At 35.3% G+C, this 19,176-nt stretch overlaps 2 protein-coding genes across 6 annotated transcripts; both read right to left on the reverse strand.

The window, feature by feature from the left end:
• Window positions 1–6,545: 6,545 nt before the first annotated feature.
• On the reverse strand, window positions 6,546–8,430 carry LOC110876841. Its single transcript, XM_022125001.2, has 4 exons — window positions 8,364–8,430; window positions 8,061–8,282; window positions 7,495–7,806; window positions 6,546–6,898 (listed from the first exon to the last, which is right to left on the reverse strand). Exons 2-4 carry the CDS (start codon window positions 8,253–8,255, stop codon window positions 6,788–6,790), a joined length of 618 nt encoding a protein of 205 aa, XP_021980693.2. The 5' UTR covers window positions 8,256–8,282; window positions 8,364–8,430; the 3' UTR covers window positions 6,546–6,787.
• A 7,975-nt stretch (window positions 8,431–16,405) lies between these two features.
• LOC110879789 lies at window positions 16,406–19,176 on the reverse strand. 5 transcript variants are annotated; one of them, XR_004867497.1, is made up of 7 exons: window positions 19,018–19,176; window positions 18,745–18,864; window positions 18,343–18,422; window positions 18,185–18,248; window positions 17,649–18,109; window positions 17,178–17,282; window positions 16,406–16,794 (listed from the first exon to the last, which is right to left on the reverse strand). XR_004867497.1 is itself a non-coding variant. In XM_035977695.1 (5 exons), exons 3-5 carry the CDS (start codon window positions 18,362–18,364, stop codon window positions 17,830–17,832), a joined length of 366 nt encoding a protein of 121 aa, XP_035833588.1. In that variant the 5' UTR covers window positions 18,365–18,422; window positions 18,745–18,864; window positions 19,018–19,175; the 3' UTR covers window positions 17,289–17,829. The 5 variants fall into 5 exon arrangements, 1 of the variants encoding a protein (XP_035833588.1); XR_004867496.1 differs by having other exon boundaries at window positions 16,406–16,814; XR_004867498.1 differs by having other exon boundaries at window positions 16,406–17,282; window positions 18,343–18,419.

Raw genomic sequence — 19,176 nt, forward strand, 5'->3', positions numbered from 1 at the left:
TAGTATAGTACTATAGTACCCGACGGGGTCTAGTTAGGATGAATAGCAATAGCAATCGCAATCGCAGCTCGAGTTACTTAGCTGGTAGTATCTGTCTTATATGCATGTGTGTTGAGGTATCCTGTTTATGTATGTGGTAATTCGCAGCACTTTTTACCTATTTCTCGCTACTATCAAAACTTGTATACTCGCCAATACTTTTGTATTGACGTTGTTTTAACGTATGTTGCATGTTTAGTCGCAGTGTACATCAAATCAAGCTAGGAAGGTCAGAAACTCACCTAAAATCTAGGTTGCCGGATTTGTATTGTTCGGGAGGACAAGAAATCTATGATAACTTATGTGATTGTATTGTTTGTTAGTATAGGATACCAAATGTAATAAATATTGTCGCTTTATAGTTGTTATGGATTCTCTTGAGCAATCTGATTCGCCTAGTGCCACGCCCCGATGATTCCGCCATTGATCGGGGTGTGATATTTGGTGTGTGTGGGCCAAGGCTCATGGGATATAAAATGCAGAGAGTGTGCAGCTCGGTGAGAGTCTGCGACTCGGTTCCTTTGTATAGTTCACATAGTAAATAAACAAGTTCACAAAATACGCAAACAACTTCATATAATAAACAAAACAACTCTTCTTTATTTAATAACGATCATGTGTGAGCTTTACATAGTGTGTGTAGATAAACCATAACGATACCGGCTACGAGGTTGTGAAAGTAGGTAATACTAACCTTGAAAGTTCGGGTTGTCACAAAATTGGCCGATAATAATCCCATTTAGACTTTATTAGCCATTAATAATTCCACCTCAGAATATCCCCCCCCCCCCCGAGTCCCACCTTTCACCTATTTTTCCTACAATAGTCCCCCGTTAAAAAAACTTAACGGAGTTAAGCTTTTCTCCAAATTACAAACATATTTTTTAGGGCTTTTGTTAGAACGACGATACGAGTCCGTTGATGTAAAACTTGGCTCGAAACGGTGCTCCAAATGATGAAAACTACGCTTCAATTCGGGTGTTTAAATTTCCAATTAACCAAAATCAAGTCACTTGGAGCCTCATTTCGAAGTAAGTTTTACATTAATGGACTCGTATAATCGTTCTGATCAAAAGCACTAAAAATCTTTTTGTAATTTGGAAAAAAGCTTAACTCCGTTAAGTTTTTTTTTTAACGGAGGACCATTGTAGGAAAAATTGGTGAAAGGTGAGTCTGGTGGGGGGAATATTTTGAGGTGGAATTATTAATGGCCAATAAGGTGTAGGTGAGATTATTACAGGCCAATTCCCCAATAAAATAGTATGTCATATTTTAACAAAAATAGTCATCAAGATTTATCTGTTAAAAATGAATATTGATGTATTATTTACTTATTATAATATTTTATTTTGTTTTTCTTATTTTGCATAAATGTAGTTTTATATAATAAATAATAAAAAAGATATATCCTTAAAAAACTCATATATTACACGTGTTGAATAAAATATAATGTTGTATGTTAACACACACAGTCATCTAGATTTATATTTTAAAAATGAACTTTGATGTACTATTAACTTATTATACATTTTACTTTGTTTTTTTATTTATTATTAGGTTAAAAACACATGTATTACATGTGGTTGAATCCTGTTTTTATAATAAATTCAAATTATGAGATACAATCATTTTAGTTAGTTTTATGCATCTTCATGCTTATTTGTTTACTTAATTTATAAAACACTCGTCTTAAATTTGTATTCAAGAGAGTTTATGATACAAAAAGTGGAGATCGATCCTCACGTTTTTATATATCTCATCATTTTTATGAATTATATCGTAAAATCGAGAATTAAATTCTCTTTGAATGAAGTATAGAATTGTTATATTTAAAAATGATGTTCTTTTACATGTTGACGTAATGTACGATAAATTATTGGTTTAAACCAGTTATCGCAGTACGATTATCATTATAGGGATACTTCTAAAAACACTTACAATTTGAATGAAGCATATGTCCGACCTAGAATAATTATCTAGTGAAAAAATAATATAATTATTAAGTGTATATCAAACAGGAACTTTTGATTCCTAATTTACCAATTTTTTGTTTAAAATTATATATAAAAAAGAAATATTTAATCTTATCTAATTTCTTGTTTAAAATTATTATTATTATTATTTAACATGATCATCCATATCTAAATATTTATTCTTATCTAATATTTGTTAATATTATTATTATTATTATTATTTAATGTGGGAGATAAATAGGAAAATAAGGTGAGAAATCACCAGAAAGTGACACGTGTCCAAAAAAATATTTTCATTTATTAGTATAGAAAGATATTATTATTATTTTATAGAATCAAACATCCTCATATAATAGTATATACTTAGGATTACTTACAGTGTAACATCAAATTTCCATGTTCGACTACATTAGTAAATAGGATTCACAATCCTAACACAGTGAGAGGACATTTATATTATATTAAAAATAGGTTCATCTTATTCCCACACCCTATAATCTTATTCCCATACCATTTTTACTCTCTTTATATATATATATATATATATATATATATATATATATATATATATATATATATATATATATGGGTATGTGTGTGTGTATAGAGATAGACGAAGTGGACATATGTGAATATTAACACCCTAAAATATTTCATCTTCTCAGTGGCGGATCTAGATGAAAAATTTAGGTGTATCCCAATTTTTTTATATCGTACATTCATAGGATGTAGATTTTTTACTATATATTCATAAAATTAAATACACAATAAAAACTAAAATAAAACTAAAATTAGTAACTAAACCCTAACCTGAAAAAAATTTCGTCCCTTTTGTGCTAGAATACCTTTGCCCACGGAACCAAAAACCTTTAACCGGGAGTTACAATATGACTTTAACCTAATAATCATTACTTGGTTAGTGTATTCACAAGTGATTTCAATGTCTGATAATCCACCTTTATCTCTACCTTTTTTTAATTATTACGTTTTGGTATTTAACAAATTTAATGAAGCTTTAATAATGTTTGATATATATTAAAAAAATAGAATAAATTAAATTAATAAACTACAACAAAATAAAATTATAACCTATAGATAATTTATAGAATAGAATTCAACAAAAACTTAATTGGTTTATTACTTTGTCAAACTAATTCATTGTAACATAAATATAATGAAAGAATAAACAAACCATAAAATATATAGACTTGCTTTGACTAAATCAGTGTGATGTCAGTAACTTTCTTGTACTTGTACTATCTTTTTTAAACTTATAACGTAAATATAATTAAAAAATGTACATCTTCTTTCTCTTGCTCTGCACCAGAGCTCTTTGACGGTAAAATTAAAAAATCCACCATGATGCTATACATCTTCTTCCTCTTGCTCTTTCACCTTCATTGTTCTCCTATGGTTTCAAGGAAGTGCTCAGTGGTATCCTAATAGGAGGTAAACTCAAAACATAAAACGAAGAAGGAAAAAAATGCACTTCATTGAAAAGTTGAGAGGTATCCCGGGCTACCCCTGAGATACCCATAGATCTGCCCCCGCATCTTCTTGTCTTGTGATGTACAATCAAGTACCACATAAACCAAGTAGCCATGCATGTAAGCTATTTAAGGCTAACTTCTAGTTATTTTAGTCTAGTGCTAAAATGTTACTAATCCACAAAACCTTTAATGGGTATATTTTTTAACTAAGAAGATACATCTTTATTGTTAAGTAATGAAACTAACAAGGAGCTAGAAACCACACAAGGATGTCTAACATGCATTACATAATCTTAATGATAATAAAAGCGCACCAATTGGACCAATCTAGCCTTTCCAGTTTCGCTCTATTATTCAATGGAATGTTATGCCGAGGCCTTTGATTATAATGAATGGAAGATATGACTCCGTACCACATATTAGCCCTTTTTTTCTCCCTCCACCACTATTTAGCTTGGAGTGCTATTATTAGCTACCCTTAGAGACCCGGTCCCTAACCCACCATTAGCTTGCGGTGCCATGATTCTATCCCATGAAATCCGATGAATTTTGGAGTTTGAATTGGAACCTCCCCAAAGGAACCTTTTCCTAATTCTTTCCAAGTCTTCGATCACATGAATTGGGGAATTGAAAGTGAAAACAAATAGGCAGGCTTCCTAACATTGATTTAGTAAATGTAATTCGGCCTCCTTAAGACAATGATCTTGTTTTCCATACCGTGAGTGAAGAAACAGCGGTTAACCGAGTGGTTAGTCCACGGGTCGAGTCTCGTCAAGATTGGGTTAATCCCGTCTTTCCTCGATCGATGGTTGGATGATCTTGTAATTTGATGCCTACACAATGAACACACCGTGACTCGCAACAAGGAGAATGAGGTAGGGGTTGCTACTTGTTACCACCCCTGGCGTGAGAATCAGTCTTTACTTAGGAAGCAAGATAAGTGTTTAACTAATAAGTGTGAGAGAGCAGATTAGCATTATCTTAAACCTGGTTTGAAGTCTGGTATTTATAATCGAAGAGTGAAGCAGAGAGGCCAATGGGGAGTTTGATGGGCCTTGGGCCTGATTGACAACTTGCAGCTTTATCCACTGGTCTGGCAAGTGTGTAGGCTGCAGAAGTGTCAGGCGCACGGTGGAGGTGTCGCCACGTGTCCTGTTGTGACAGGCACACGAAGGAGCGGCCGCCATGTGGCCTTTTAGCTTTGGTTGTCAATCTGTTCAACAGCTTTATGCAAGTGGGAGCTCTGTTAGTTGACCGGGGAGCCACGTACGTTAGTGTCAGGGAGTGTCACTTGCTGGTTGGTCACATGAGTCAAAGTGACGGTTCCACTTGCATTGTAATAAGATGCTACCCTTGCATGTGCGCCCTGTAGGCTTCCGCAAGACCGTAGCATGTGTTGGATGAGAAACACATCCCCATTAACTACTTTGCCAGAAATCAAGAGAAGCTTCCATCGTCTCATGCTATCCACGTGTGTGCCCTGCAAGCTTGCGTGGGACTGAAGCTTGGAAATGTGTGACAGAAAGTAAATGTAGTAACACGACAGTTGTAGAAGATGTAGATTCAGATGATACTAACAAAGTGGGTGATGGTCACTTGCACCTAAGTCTAGCGCATGGGTCAAATGGCGTTGACCACTCGTCATCATGGAGTTACAACTACTGAAGCATCCTCACGAGTACATGACGACTGCTCACACACCATGCAGCCAATCAACTCATTGCATCCCCGGGAATCGTGCCTCCGACAATGAAGGAATTATGTGGAGGACAACAAGTACCAAAGGATGATTATGGGGTTCCGCTACACAAACGGTTATTGAAGGACCTTGAAAAAAGGTACATATGGACAGTGGCACATGCCAACCATGTTGCGCCACATCACCAATATCTTTGCAGGCAATAACAGTCCTGCCAGAGGGGACCGAATGGATATTCTTTGACAATGATAGTTGTACCAAGGTCCATCAGCCCACAATTCTCCTTCTCCACGCTCTTCGACTATAAATACAAGACTTCTTCCAAAGGTTGAGGTATCAGTTCTCTCACTCTCTCACTCTTAACACACACTCGTTTGTTGTTCTTAAGTGATACTTATTCTCACGCATCTCCTCCTTGTAACGAGTGAACTCTGGGCTTCTTGGTGGGATATAGGGGGAGCCATGGTGTGTACTCCCTTGCCAAAGCGAACCATCTGGCATAAGGTAAGGAATGAGATTTGGGCTTGTTGTGTTACGGCTAACACTCGGGGAAGTGGTTCCACACAGAGGTGGAGGCATAGGTGAGAGTGTGGCATCTGGTTTATTATAAGACAAGCGAACTCTCACCTCTTTATTTCGTTCTTCCCAGACATACCCATTCAAAAGCTCCCTTAGTCGTATGAAATTGTTTCTTACTCCTTCGAGAAGAGTAATTCACTATGTGGGAGAGGCCTTGGTTTAAAAAAACGCAAAGCGAACAAAATCGATGAGGCTTGAAATCGAGGCGCAAAGCGTAAAAGTGGTGAGCTTTTCGTACGCAAGACGCAAAGTGATTATATAATTCAATTTATATCTCATATAGTTTTTAGCATCCCCTACCTATGATTTAGCTTTAATTAAGCTTTATATATATTTTAACATGAAAAACACATACATGTACAACATAAAAGACATGTTGTACAACACTCAGCTGCACAAAAACAAGCGAAGTACAAAAGGCGTGCACCTCAAGTCAATTTTTAGCCTAAAATGCACGCCTCGCCTGCGCCTTTTGTACATGTTGTACAACACTCAGCTGCACAAAAACAAGGTGTACCCTTTGCGCCTTACGTCGCCTCACGCCTAGACATGCCTCAGACACGCTTTTTAAACCAAGGGAGAGACTATGTCTTACCAACGTTACAATACAAGTAGCGGCCGTAGTTTGGCTCAAATAAACATGATCAAACATTAGTTACTTTAAATAAACAACAAAAGAAAGTGACAGCCACTAAATGGAAAAATATTTCACTAGCACCTACATGACATGACGAACCCGAAACACGATCACCAACATAGAATGTAGATGAGATAGAAATCTGAAACTGTTAAATATCATACACTTCTAGAAAAATGAGCAAAAGAGCAAGATCAAGATTGTTTTAAAGTAAGGTTTAGACGGCCTAATATAAGCCCAGTTTCTTTGATTACCTGCGAATAACCTTGCGAATAACCTAAAGGTGGCAAGATTCTTCTCACCCCGTGAAAAATACGTCTAGACTTGCCACCGAATATCAATACATCACCAGACTCCAACAAAACCTTTTCTAACTTGTTTTCATCTCTAGTATGACCATACAAGAATTCGCAGAGTAGCCAATGGAAACGAAAACTACAGGCAATCCTCTATCTAGACCATCAACATGCTCATCGCAATCCTACATTCAAATAAAAATACACAAAAATCAACTCTATCATGGAAAATGAATTACCTACAAATGGGTCCACTAGGGTTAGGTTTTCTAGATGCGATATGTGAAATAGCTCAAGTATTATTATTGTTGTCACATAACTTTGCATTCAATAACATAACAATAGGTATATCATTTCTAGAATTAGATAGTCCATATAATCATTTTTCACATTATTTAAAAAAAATTAATAATCATGATAATAACACTCCACGTCGCATCCGAATTTGCTACCTCCAACGTTGATCAATATGCTTTTTATAGCCTAAATGATGACATAACAGGCTATTGTAAACAAAGAATACATATCAATTTTTATCCAAAATTACACATTTAATGTGAAGTGTAAAACGTTACGTTACAACATCACAACCTTGAACATTTTAGTAAAGTAACAAAGCCATGTGATGATGTAACAGAAAAATCCAAGATAGAGTACTTATATTTAATTCATTTGACGTCAACGTGCACCTGTTTTTATAGGGTATCCGGATAAGGTATGCAAGTAAAAAAGCTAAGAAACATCTAAAGGGGTGTGTATGTATGTGCCAATAAAAACTAACCTGGTGAAGGCCGAGTCGATCATCGTATGAATAGAAATTGGCCACACAAATATCTGGGAGCATTGGAGGAAGTAAATTCATATGGAGTTGGGCATCTTCAATTGCGTTTTCAGCTAATGAAATAAATTCATATGGAAGCGGTGGTGGTGCAGAACCATCACTTCTGTAACTTTTCTCATACTGTGTTACTGGATCCCACAGTCGACCAAAACACATCATATGCAATCGAAGTTTAGCTCCACTTCGGTTACTAGGCCGGTAAAAACCCCCCGGACCCATAGCCCACTTTTGACATATATTCACTATATCGACCTAAAAGATTAGATCCGGGTCAAAAGCACCCAACATGTAAATAAATATCTGAAAAGCATTGTCCTTGTGATGTTGCAACAAGGATTAACAAGTCCACTTTAACAGCATTGATTGTTCTTTGACAAAGCAAATTAAACAAAGATATTATGGTTGTAGTTCACATTCATTCAAAAGTTTAATAAAACATATGTATGCGTTGGTGATGAATTAAACAATAATAAGAATACCTATCAATAATATTGTGATGATTATACCTGGCCCATGTGGGTGAGGTAATTCTTGAAGAGCACCATTCCAGGTCCAAGTTCTTTACGATCAAACATAAAATTTCTCCACCTATCAAACACTAGATTCCTTCTCACCCTGTCTGTCATGATTAAACTAAATGGTTTTGCTTCATTTTCATCCTCAATGTTGGGAGAAGGAATGTTGTGATACTGCTTCAACATTCCAATTGAAGGGCCATGAAATACATTCTGCAAGTATATAAACTTGTAACAACCAACCGTACAGCATGTTTAGAATAAGAAGAATTCATGAATATACAAGATGCTCACCCCAAAAGACAAGAGATGAAGATCCCACGGGTTTCAATAACCGGTAAAAGCTGCTCGAATAATTCATCGTTATTATTTGACTTTGGGGAGAACGGCAGGCATGGTTTATATACAACATTTTCCTTACCTAGTGGGCCCAATCTCAATCACAACACATGTCGACAACAAGGAATACATACAGATGGTACGTAACACAAAACTACCATCAAAGCGTTCACCAAGAATCCGTTTAAACCTCTAGAACAAAATAGAGATAATTATCTAGTAATAATTATCTTGGTTTTTAATTTATATAAGAACTTTTCAATGAACAAAATGATACATGTATATATACTCTTGTATATGAACTTAGGAGCCCAAAGCCTAAAGTATCCTTGTGATCATACAAGTTTGATATCATTTCTATAAATGTATAGTATCACCTAAGAAACATGCAAATAAATGAACAAAGCCACTTTCTTAGGACTTTTAAGTTGAAAAATGCTACGAATCTGTAACGTACCCCGTAACCCCTAATTACACACAACTCATAAGCTTTGTGAGGTATCATAAACCCTATATACGTAGTTGTTTATTGTGATCACGGTGTTTGGTATTTAGCGGACTAAATCAAAATGTCTAAATCTATTCCAACACAAATAAATGAAGCATTGTATAGGTAGTCTGTTCTACGTATTTTGTAAAAACAATAATTTCACAATATAACCTTGTGACATAATTTTTTCATGCATAATTTCAGATTTTGATATACCGATTAACAACTCTTTTTTCTATTCACATGCCAACATTTTTATGCTAAAATGCATTTTTGTTTACGACCCTCGGATCTACAACCCATCTCTCATCTCCTCCAAACCCCTCCGATCTGCAACCTATCTCAAATCTGCAAAAGAGATGGTGGCTGCAACTCATTCGGAGAAGACCGGTGAAGGGCGGTTTTGTGGTGGTGCGGTTTGTGGTGGTGCGGTTTGCGGTGGTGGCGACTGAGCCGGCACATTCTTGCTCCAACGAGAGATATCGAGGAGAAAGAAAGTTGCGGTGGTGGCGGCTGAGCCGGCATGTTCTTGCTCCGAACCCCATCGTTCCCCACCCCTGAACCCCTCTCTTCTCTCTGCTACTCCGGGTGACCGAAGATGGTGACTCCACGACGATTGTGTTTGTTGCAGGTGTGGTTTTGTTGCAGGTGGGGTTATGGGTTTTTTTGGGAATCAAATTGTGTGTTGATTTTGAATTTTTTGAAGTGTGGTTTGTTGCAAGTGGGGAATCAACTGTGTGTTGATATTGAATTTTTGAAGTGTGGGTTTGTTGCAGGTGGGGTTATGGGGTTTTCTGGGAAAGTGTTCTTTTTTTGTAGTCGATGATAAGTTTCAATCTATTTTTGGGGGGTTTGATTTGTGTTCTTGGATTGGGGCGTCGATGATGAAAAAAACGTATATTTTGATGACGATGGCGCGGCAAGGATGGTGGAGGGTAGGTTTTTAAACATGCAACCCCACTTTGCAGCCTCTGATTATCGAAAAATCTGAGGCAAACCCAAACGCCATAAACGAAGCAGTATTGTGACAACGAATTGGAAAAGCGGAAGATATAATGACAAAAAAGCCCCTCCGCCCTAATTATATCGCACGCCACATGTTCAACCAGGATCCGTGATCTCACTGTTCTCACACTTTAGGTCGTTTTCTCCTGACCCGGTACACACACACACACACACATATATATATATATTCATACTTTTAAGCAATGTCATATCAAATTCAAAATATAACAACATTTGTTTTTAAATCTAAATATAAGCACATATATTTGTCAAACGTAAACATAAACAAAGAAATTATCAGACTTAAAAAAACTTATTCAAACCTAAACATAAACTTAGTTTATACATCCTTACATACTAATTTATACATACTACAAACTTTCACATACATGCTAATACACACATTTTCACCAAATAAAATACACCTACATACTAATATAAACACAATATCACCAAATACACATGTTTTATACATACATACATAAACTTACATACACACATTTTCACCAAGTTTACATACATTATACATTTTCACATACATTTACTAACATATACACGTTTACATACAAACATAAATCCTTACATACACATATACATAATAATATACACACATTTTTCACTAAATACACATAATTTATACGTACTTACATGCTAACATACATATGTACAATCTTACATTCTTACTTACACCTACATACACACATACATATACTAAATATACATACTTACAAGCTAACATACACACATACATACTAATATACACACATTTTCACCAAATACCATACTTTATACATACTTACAAGCCAACATACACATGTACATAGACTTACATACATTTTCACCAAGTTTACATACATTATACATTTCACATATACACTTTTGTATACAAACATAAATCCTTATGTACACATTTACATATCAATATTACACATCTTTTATTAACATTCACATCTTTGAACATACATTTACTAACATTCACATCTTTGAACAAAAATAAACATAAACTAACCTTCACTTGAAGTTTCTAGGAGGTGGTGATAGTGGAGATGAGGTGGTGGCCGGTGGAGACGAGGTGGTGACGGTGGAGATGAGGTGGTGGTCCGATATCTAGCATACATACATACAAACACAAAAATTAAAGAGGATATAACATATATAACATAAATTGTAGAAGAAATTTAACAAAATCTAACAAAAACATACCTTTTAATCGATCTTGAGCGTTCACAGGCGAAGACGGAGAAAGAAACCGAAGAGATTTAGGGGAAAAGTGAGGAAGGAGGGAAGAAACCCGCCTTTAAGGGATGCAACGTTTTAGGGTTAATAGGGGCGACACGTGTCGCCGCTATTGAGCATTCCCGTTGCCGCTATTGAGTTAAATAAACCTCAGCCGTTCAATCATGATAAGGAATGAGTGGCTGGGGTTTATTGTGGGACACCGGGTTCCGGATAGACCAATAGCGGCGATATATGGCCTGTCGCCGCTATTGCTCAATATTCTTGTGGTGACCCGGCACCACTGACTGACTTCACACAAACACAAAAATTAAAGAGGATATAACATATATAACATAAATTGTAGAAGAAATTTAACAAAATCTAACAAAAACATACCTTTTAATCGATCTTGAGCGTTCACAGGCGAAGACGGAGAAAGAAACCGAAGAGATTTGGGGGAAAAGTGAGAAAGGAGGGAAGAAACCCGCCTTTAAGGGATGCAACGTTTTAGGGTTAATAGGGGCGACACGCGTCGCCGCTATTGAGCACTCCTGTTGCCGCTATTGAGTTAAATAAACCTCAGCCGTTCAATCATGATAAGGAATGAGTGGCTGGGGTTTATTGTGGGACACCGGGTTCCGGATAGACCAATAGCGGCGATATATGGCCTGTCGCCGCTATTGCTCAATATTCTTGTGGTGACCCGGCACCACTGACTGACCAGATTCCAAACTCCTGCAGCCAGAAAGCACGAGCAGAGCAGATGGAAAGCTATCTCCTGACCAACTTCACACAAAACACGGCCGTCGTCCCCGGTATAGCAATTCCGCTTGGTCAACGCATCCACCGTCACTATCCGACCCATCTATGCTCTCCAAACAAAAATTTGTCACTAAACAACTAATGACCCACTATAAAAATAAATATAAAATAGTAATTAACTAATTAATATTATAACCCATGATCAACCCACATATCATTCCTTGTATGCATGGCTGAATAAGGAATACGTACAGATGGTACGTAACACAAAACTACCATCAAAGCATTCACCAAGGAATCCGTTTAAACCTCTAGAACAAAATTGAGATAATTATCTAGTAATAATTATCTAGGTTTTTATTTATAAAAGAACTTTTCGATGACCAATGATACATGTATATATAAGAGCTCTTGTATATGAACTTTGGAGCCCAAAGCCTAAAGTATCCTTGTGATCATACAAGTTTGATCTCTTTTCTATAAATGTATAGTATCACCTAAGAAACATGCAAATAAATGAACAAAGCCACTTTCTTAGGACTTTTAAGTTGAAAAATGCTACGAATCTGTAACGTACACCGTAACCCCTAATTACACACAACTCATAAGCTTTGTGAGGTTTCATAAACCCTATATACGTAGTTGTTTATTGTGATCACGGTGTTTGGTATTTAGCGGACTAAATCAAAATGTCTAAATCTATTCCAACACAAATAAATAAAGCATTGTATAGGTAGTCTGTTCTACGTATTTTGTAAAAACAATAATTTCACAATACAACCTTGTGTGACATAATTTTTTCGTGAAGAATTTTACATTTTGATATACCGATTAACAACTCTTTTTTCTATTCACATGCCAACATTTTTATGCTAAAATGCATTTTTGTTTATGTCTATAAAACTCTTTTTCATATTTAATAAACTTCAAAGTTACATGAGATATATGGCAAGTCAAGGAAGTTTTTGAGATAGTATTTTTGGTGAGAGTTTGATGCTTTGAATCTTTGATGGTTCCAACTACTTATCTTTGTTGGATGTGAGTTTACATGATCAATTACTTCTTCAGTTTGTTGGCACTTAGCTCTTTCCCATGTTACACAAGGATCACATTTGAAAATATTGTATTGTGTTTCTCTCTTGCAAACCATACTAACATCCTCATCGGATATTTCCAAGGAACTGAATTTGTTCAAAAGTGGTCTCTATTAATTTGGACTTTAAACACATAAACTGAGTAATACACTTTTAACCTTAGTTCTAACCGGTGGGGAACTAGCCCAAAAGGTTAGGGCTATCCTAATTTTTTTTTAGGAACAGGGGTATGATTTATATATTTATATAACAGAAACGAAGTTGAGTGATATTTTTACACTACGGAAATAAAGTTAATGGGTATTATTACACTATGTAGACGGGGTTGAGGGGTAGCCCGTGCTACCCCTACTAACACTTTAAGTCCGCCCTTGGTTCTAACATTTTAGTCCAATTTTAGAATATATTATGGAAGTAATGGTTATTATTATTATTATACATATTAAAACAAATTGATCATGGATAGTGTTTTTGAATTTTTAAATAATTGTTTTAGTTTTTTAATAATATTTAACTTGCTATATATATATAATTAAAACAAAGTCTTCATAGATAATGATTTTGGATTTTTTAAAATAATTATATATATATATATATTATTACAAAGTGTTGATGAACAATAATTAAGATAAATAAAAAGTTGTTATAGAGTTATTAGTGGTGTCTTAATTCTTTATTTTTTTTTTTAAATTTCAATTGTTCAATTTTTAAAATATTTTTATTTAAACTAAATTATGTTTATTTTAGTTTGTTATAATGTTTTGATTCAACTAAAAGATATTTTTATCACATATATTATTTATTTATATATTAAAGTAGAGGAAGCATGAAAATAAATAGCTTTTTTAAAGTATGTTCATCTAATATAATTTTTTAATAATTTGCACACGTGAATTTTTTTTAAAAATAATTTAAATACACATCTTTGTAATTTTTTCCAACATTCCGATATCAATCTTATTGAAAATGGATACCGTGCTGCTACCATATCGAAAATAAAACCGACTGAACAACATAAGTGATGACATTCATATTTATGGTTTTCGGTAAATCTTATTGAAAGTAGACACCGTATTGCTACTCTACCGAACGTAAAACCAAACGAACAACATCGATATTTATTACCGGTATTTATATTTTTGGTTTTAGTTTCAATATACTGATACTGTATCGCTACCCGTTTAGTGTTCTTGATTCTGATACATGTCATAATCCTATTGCTTCGTATCCTTTAAGTGGCAAAATTTAAAATAAAGAGAAAGGGTATTTTAGTCAATCCAATCCTTTCTTCTTCCTTCTTCTCTCCCCAGTAACTTCAAAACCCACCATTTTCAAAACCCACCATCTTCAACCTTTTTTTTTCACTTACTATCTCAATAATCACTATATTATAGTGCGATTTTCACCATCAATCAATGATTCAAACACCGATCAACGTGTTCTTCAGCTTTTTTTTTTTTTTTTGAAGAAAACCCAGTTTAATTTCATTCAAAATCTCTTTTTTTCCCGTGATTTTGAAGATAATCACTCGATCCGTTCGATTCAATCGCTAATAAGTGTTTCAATCATTCAAATTTCGTCAATCGTTGAAGAAATCGGCTTCGATCGATGTAAGAAATTCTTTAATTTCATTTTCACGATCTGGGTTTTTTGATTTAGTCATTGCATTTTACGATCTTGGCGGGGTCCGGGGGCGGCAGCCCCAGGTAGCAGGGTCCCAGGGGCGGCAGCCCCTGGCGGGGTCCAAGGGGCAGAGCCCCTGGCTGGGGTTGAGAAAATTTAATTTTCTGTAAATTGGCTCTGGAAAACTGCATTCGTAAACTGCATTGGTTCAGAAAATTCACAGCACAGACAAAACTATTGTCCTAGTTCAATGCGTTTTAGAGAGAACACTTTCCTTGGTGTTTTTAGGCCATTGCGTTTTACAACTAAGACATTTTTATGAGTTTTATGGCCATTGCGTTTTAGAAAAACACATTTTTGAAGTGTTTTTAGTTATTGCGTTTTTGGTAAAACACATTTTTAGGTGTTTCCAATCCATTACGTTTTACAGAGAACGCTTTCTTTTGTTTTTTTAGGCAATTGCGTTTTAGAATGAGATATTTTTAAGTGTTTTCTGGCCACTGCGTTTTATAAATAAGACATTTCTTTGTGTTGTTGGTGCATTGCGTTTTAGGTATAACACTTTTTATGTGTTTTCGGTCCATTGCGTTTTAGAAAACAGACATTTTAAGTGTTTTGTGGCCATTGCGTTTTAGGAATAAGACATTTGTTTGTGTTTTTGGTGCATTGCGTTTTAGGTATAAACACATTTTTATGTGTTTTCAGTCCATTGCGTTTTAGAAAACAAACATTTTAAGTGTTTTCTGGCCATTGCGTTTTAGAAATAAGACATTAATTTGTGTTTTGGTGCATTGTGTTTTAGGTAGAACACATTTTTATGTGTTTTCAGTCCATTGCGTTTTAGAAAGTGCACTTTCTTTTGTGTTTTTAGGCTATTGCGTTTTACAAATAACACATTTCTTTGTGTTTTCTTCCCATTGCGTTTTACAAATAAGACATTTCTTTGTGTTTTTTGTGCATTGCGTTTTAGAAAAATGTCATTTTTTAGGGTTTTTTTTCCATTGCGTTTTACGCAGCTGGATTTTCAAAAAAAAAATAAAAAATATAGCAATAGTATACTCGTTTTAAAGATAAAAAAACGCTCGTTTTTTTGGTGCAATTTTTATAAAAAAATATTGTCGTATGAAAGAGTTATTAACGTTTAAAAAATAGGGGGAATTGGAGGAGAGAGAAACTATTGCATTGGATTGATTAGAATGCCCATAAACAAACTCACACGCCTCTTTTCTTCCCTTTAATTTCCATCATTTAATCTTAGCCCTTGATTAACTAAATGGATGGTCAAGATCACTTCCTAGCTTTTTTAGCCAAATAAAATTCCTATTATATCATAACCCTTATTATTATTATTATTATTATTATTATTATTATTATTATTATTATTATTATTATTATTATTATTATTATTATTATTACTACTACTAGTGGGAATGTCTGCGCGTTGCAGCGGGTGTCCCAACTCATATCAGATTCAATTCGTTTGTTAAGTTATATTGGTTTGGCCCAGTTATTTTGGTTAAATAAATACGTACAAATGAAAAAGTGCCACTATAATCGATTATTAAAAAGCTATGAACAAACCATAAGTTTCTTAATTGGTTAAATCGGTATTCGAAACTAATAGGCCGGTGTTCATATTAAAGTCGTCATAGGCCGGTGTCAAAACTATAGAGTTTTAAGTTATTCTTACCATCATTAGTTGTGCAATAATCATAAGTTTTGTTGTTAGTTAGTACATTACTTATTAATATTATTATATTTGATCAACCGGTTAGTTTAGAGGATTTTGCCATCCAGTGTACTTGTAACAGAACACAAGCACATTTCTTTTCATGAAGAACTAAACTGTTTACTAACAAAAATACTAACCATATACAAACCCATGACTACAACAGGACATTCTTTTAGGACATTCTACATTTCCGTTATTTTCGTGTAATAAGAAGCCAAAATGTGGTAAACGGGTCTCAGAGAACCACCACGAACAGCACATGAGCTTGTAAACACTTAATCACTTAGCTTGATGACGGACAGCTACTGTTAGATGGATCCCTAGATGCAGCCTCTTTTTTCATAAGTAAAGTTTTTGAATCTTCTCCTCACTTTTCATCGCCTCTTGTACATTTTCACACACTTGAATGCAGAGCTTGTCTAGAGAAAGCATCTGAAAAGGCTCTTCAATGAGAACTCCCACCTACAAATTCTCATTATTCACTGATTCCATAAACATACAATAATATGTGAGTTAGCCAGATGAAACATGAATACCAAACAAAACAACATAAAAATAATCTTCCATTTATCTCCGTTGGACTGATGGGCTTGCCCAAAACAGCCGACACCCCATCTCTCTCTCTCTCTCTCTATCGGGATAGAGATTCATAGATAAAGAAGTAAAAAAATCTTTGATATAACAGCAGCATATGTCAATTGAAACTTCATGTAATATTTCATATGCATACCATGTAATTGTATTTATGCATTTACTTCAAATAAGTTTATATCTACTCAACGGTATTGGCGCGCTACGTAACATATATAAAATCCCAGAAGATAAAACTTATCTGGTACACTAACCTTGGTGTGTCAACATAAACAATATCTCCCGAAAAGGAAAAGAACTCCCTTACGTCTTGCTCAGAAGCCTCGTAGCGAAAGATCGCTCACTTTATCAGTCTTAATCTGCACAAAAAAAAAAAAAAAAAAAAAAAAAAACAAATAGCAGATCACATATGCGTCAATGTCTAGTATCCCGTCTTTGCTAAAGATGACGCCGCTAATTCTTGGCGGCTATTGATCAAAATGCTGACGCTAATACACGTGTCGCCGCTAATGCTCTTGCCAAAGAATTTGCAGGGAAGATCCCCGGAGATTACACAAGACATTTCCAGATTACATAACTTGTCGAACTAAGAAACTGTATATCAAAAACTCAAACAAAGGATTCTCATATCCGCTAATAACTTGTCGGAACTAATAAATTTGAAGATTACATAACTTATCATTCATCTCATATCAAAAATGGATTCTACGTAAAATTACACAAACCTGGTTGGAGCTTGAGCTTGAGCTTGTGGACATTACGACATTACGGTGGTGCTTGATAGAGCTTATCGGCGGTAGCGAAGGTTGTCGTTGGGAAGGTACGGAGCTTGAGCTTCGTATATTCTTTTCAATTCTAGCATTCCGATACCACAACCTCCACGAGCTTTGGAGGGCAGGGTATGCTTCAGTTCAAGTTTGCTTTCCAAATAGGGAAATCTAACAAATTGTCGGTTATTGAAGTTTCTGGTTTAAAATCGGCTTTCCAACCAAAAAACTGTGTGTTTGGTTCGGCATCCTGAAGTTGAGAATGTTCAAGAAACTGTTGGAAAGAAGATTCGGGTTCCATACCGCCAGGCTGGATGCCGTCTCTTAGTTCACGACAGCAATTGAGACAAATATCGTACGAGCAATCGGGACTTGGGCAGCTTCTGTGAGAATTGACAATCGATGTATTGCACTTGTCACTGTCCAACAAGAATTATTTTTGTTTAGAAATTAGAATCGGTTAAAAAAAACGGATGCTTTAGGATGAAATTTACCGGTACACACTGTCATCTTCATCAACCGAAGTTTTCGGTACACGTTCTTCAGTCAATTCAACGCCTAAAAGTGGATAACAAACAACAACCTTAAACTTTAAGTTCTTTCCTAATTCCTATAAAACAAACTTGTGACTTTAATACAAATAAAGTTGTACCATGTATGCCAGATTCAACCATAAGCTCAGATCTTTGCTCTTCTTATATATGCTTCAAAAGAGGCAGAGTCACATTCCTACTGGAGCACAATAAACAACAAATATTTCAAAGATTTAATTGCTAGTTTTGTTTCTAACCCAAACCAAATTGAACCTATATTTTGGGCTCTCCGGACCCGTTACTTATAAATGTAATTACAAGAACCCAAATAATTTAAAGTATCAATCAGTTGCTTGTTATACAAATCCATCAAAACTCATCAACCATCAACCAACTCTCCAGAATCCCTAACCCCTTGTACAAATCCTGCTCCACACATCCTATAAATGTACATGCATCCTTGCACTAATATAATCACCCCTAACTGGAACCCTAAAACTACAATTAGAAAAAAGGCATACCTGTTTCATGTGCTCATCGACAGTCCATCACTCGATCTCGGGGCTTCATTGTGATGCCAAAACCTCTCATCTCCTCGTGATTATATCTAGCAAAACCCTAACGATTGAAATTAGCGTTACCTGCGTGGGAATGTAGAGATGAAAGAATCAATCACAGTGGCTAATAGGAGAGCATAGACTGAGACTCCATAGCCGGCGACTTCACATTCCGTTTAAATCAAAATATGAACAAGCAGATGATGGGATTAAAAAGACCAGGGGTGATGAGATTACTTCTTTGAAACCGAAACCGAAATCGAATTGAAGGAAGAATTGAAGTCCAATTCGCTTGATTTCCCTGTAGGTTTGCAGAATTGAAGGCTGGTGTCGATTAGGTTGGATTTACGTGAAGTCGAAAGGGTTGAAGACTTGAAGGTATTAACTGCATTGCGG

This window comes from Helianthus annuus, chromosome 9 (assembly GCF_002127325.2).
Source record: "Helianthus annuus cultivar XRQ/B chromosome 9, HanXRQr2.0-SUNRISE, whole genome shotgun sequence".
Taxonomy (NCBI): domain Eukaryota; kingdom Viridiplantae; phylum Streptophyta; class Magnoliopsida; order Asterales; family Asteraceae; genus Helianthus; species Helianthus annuus.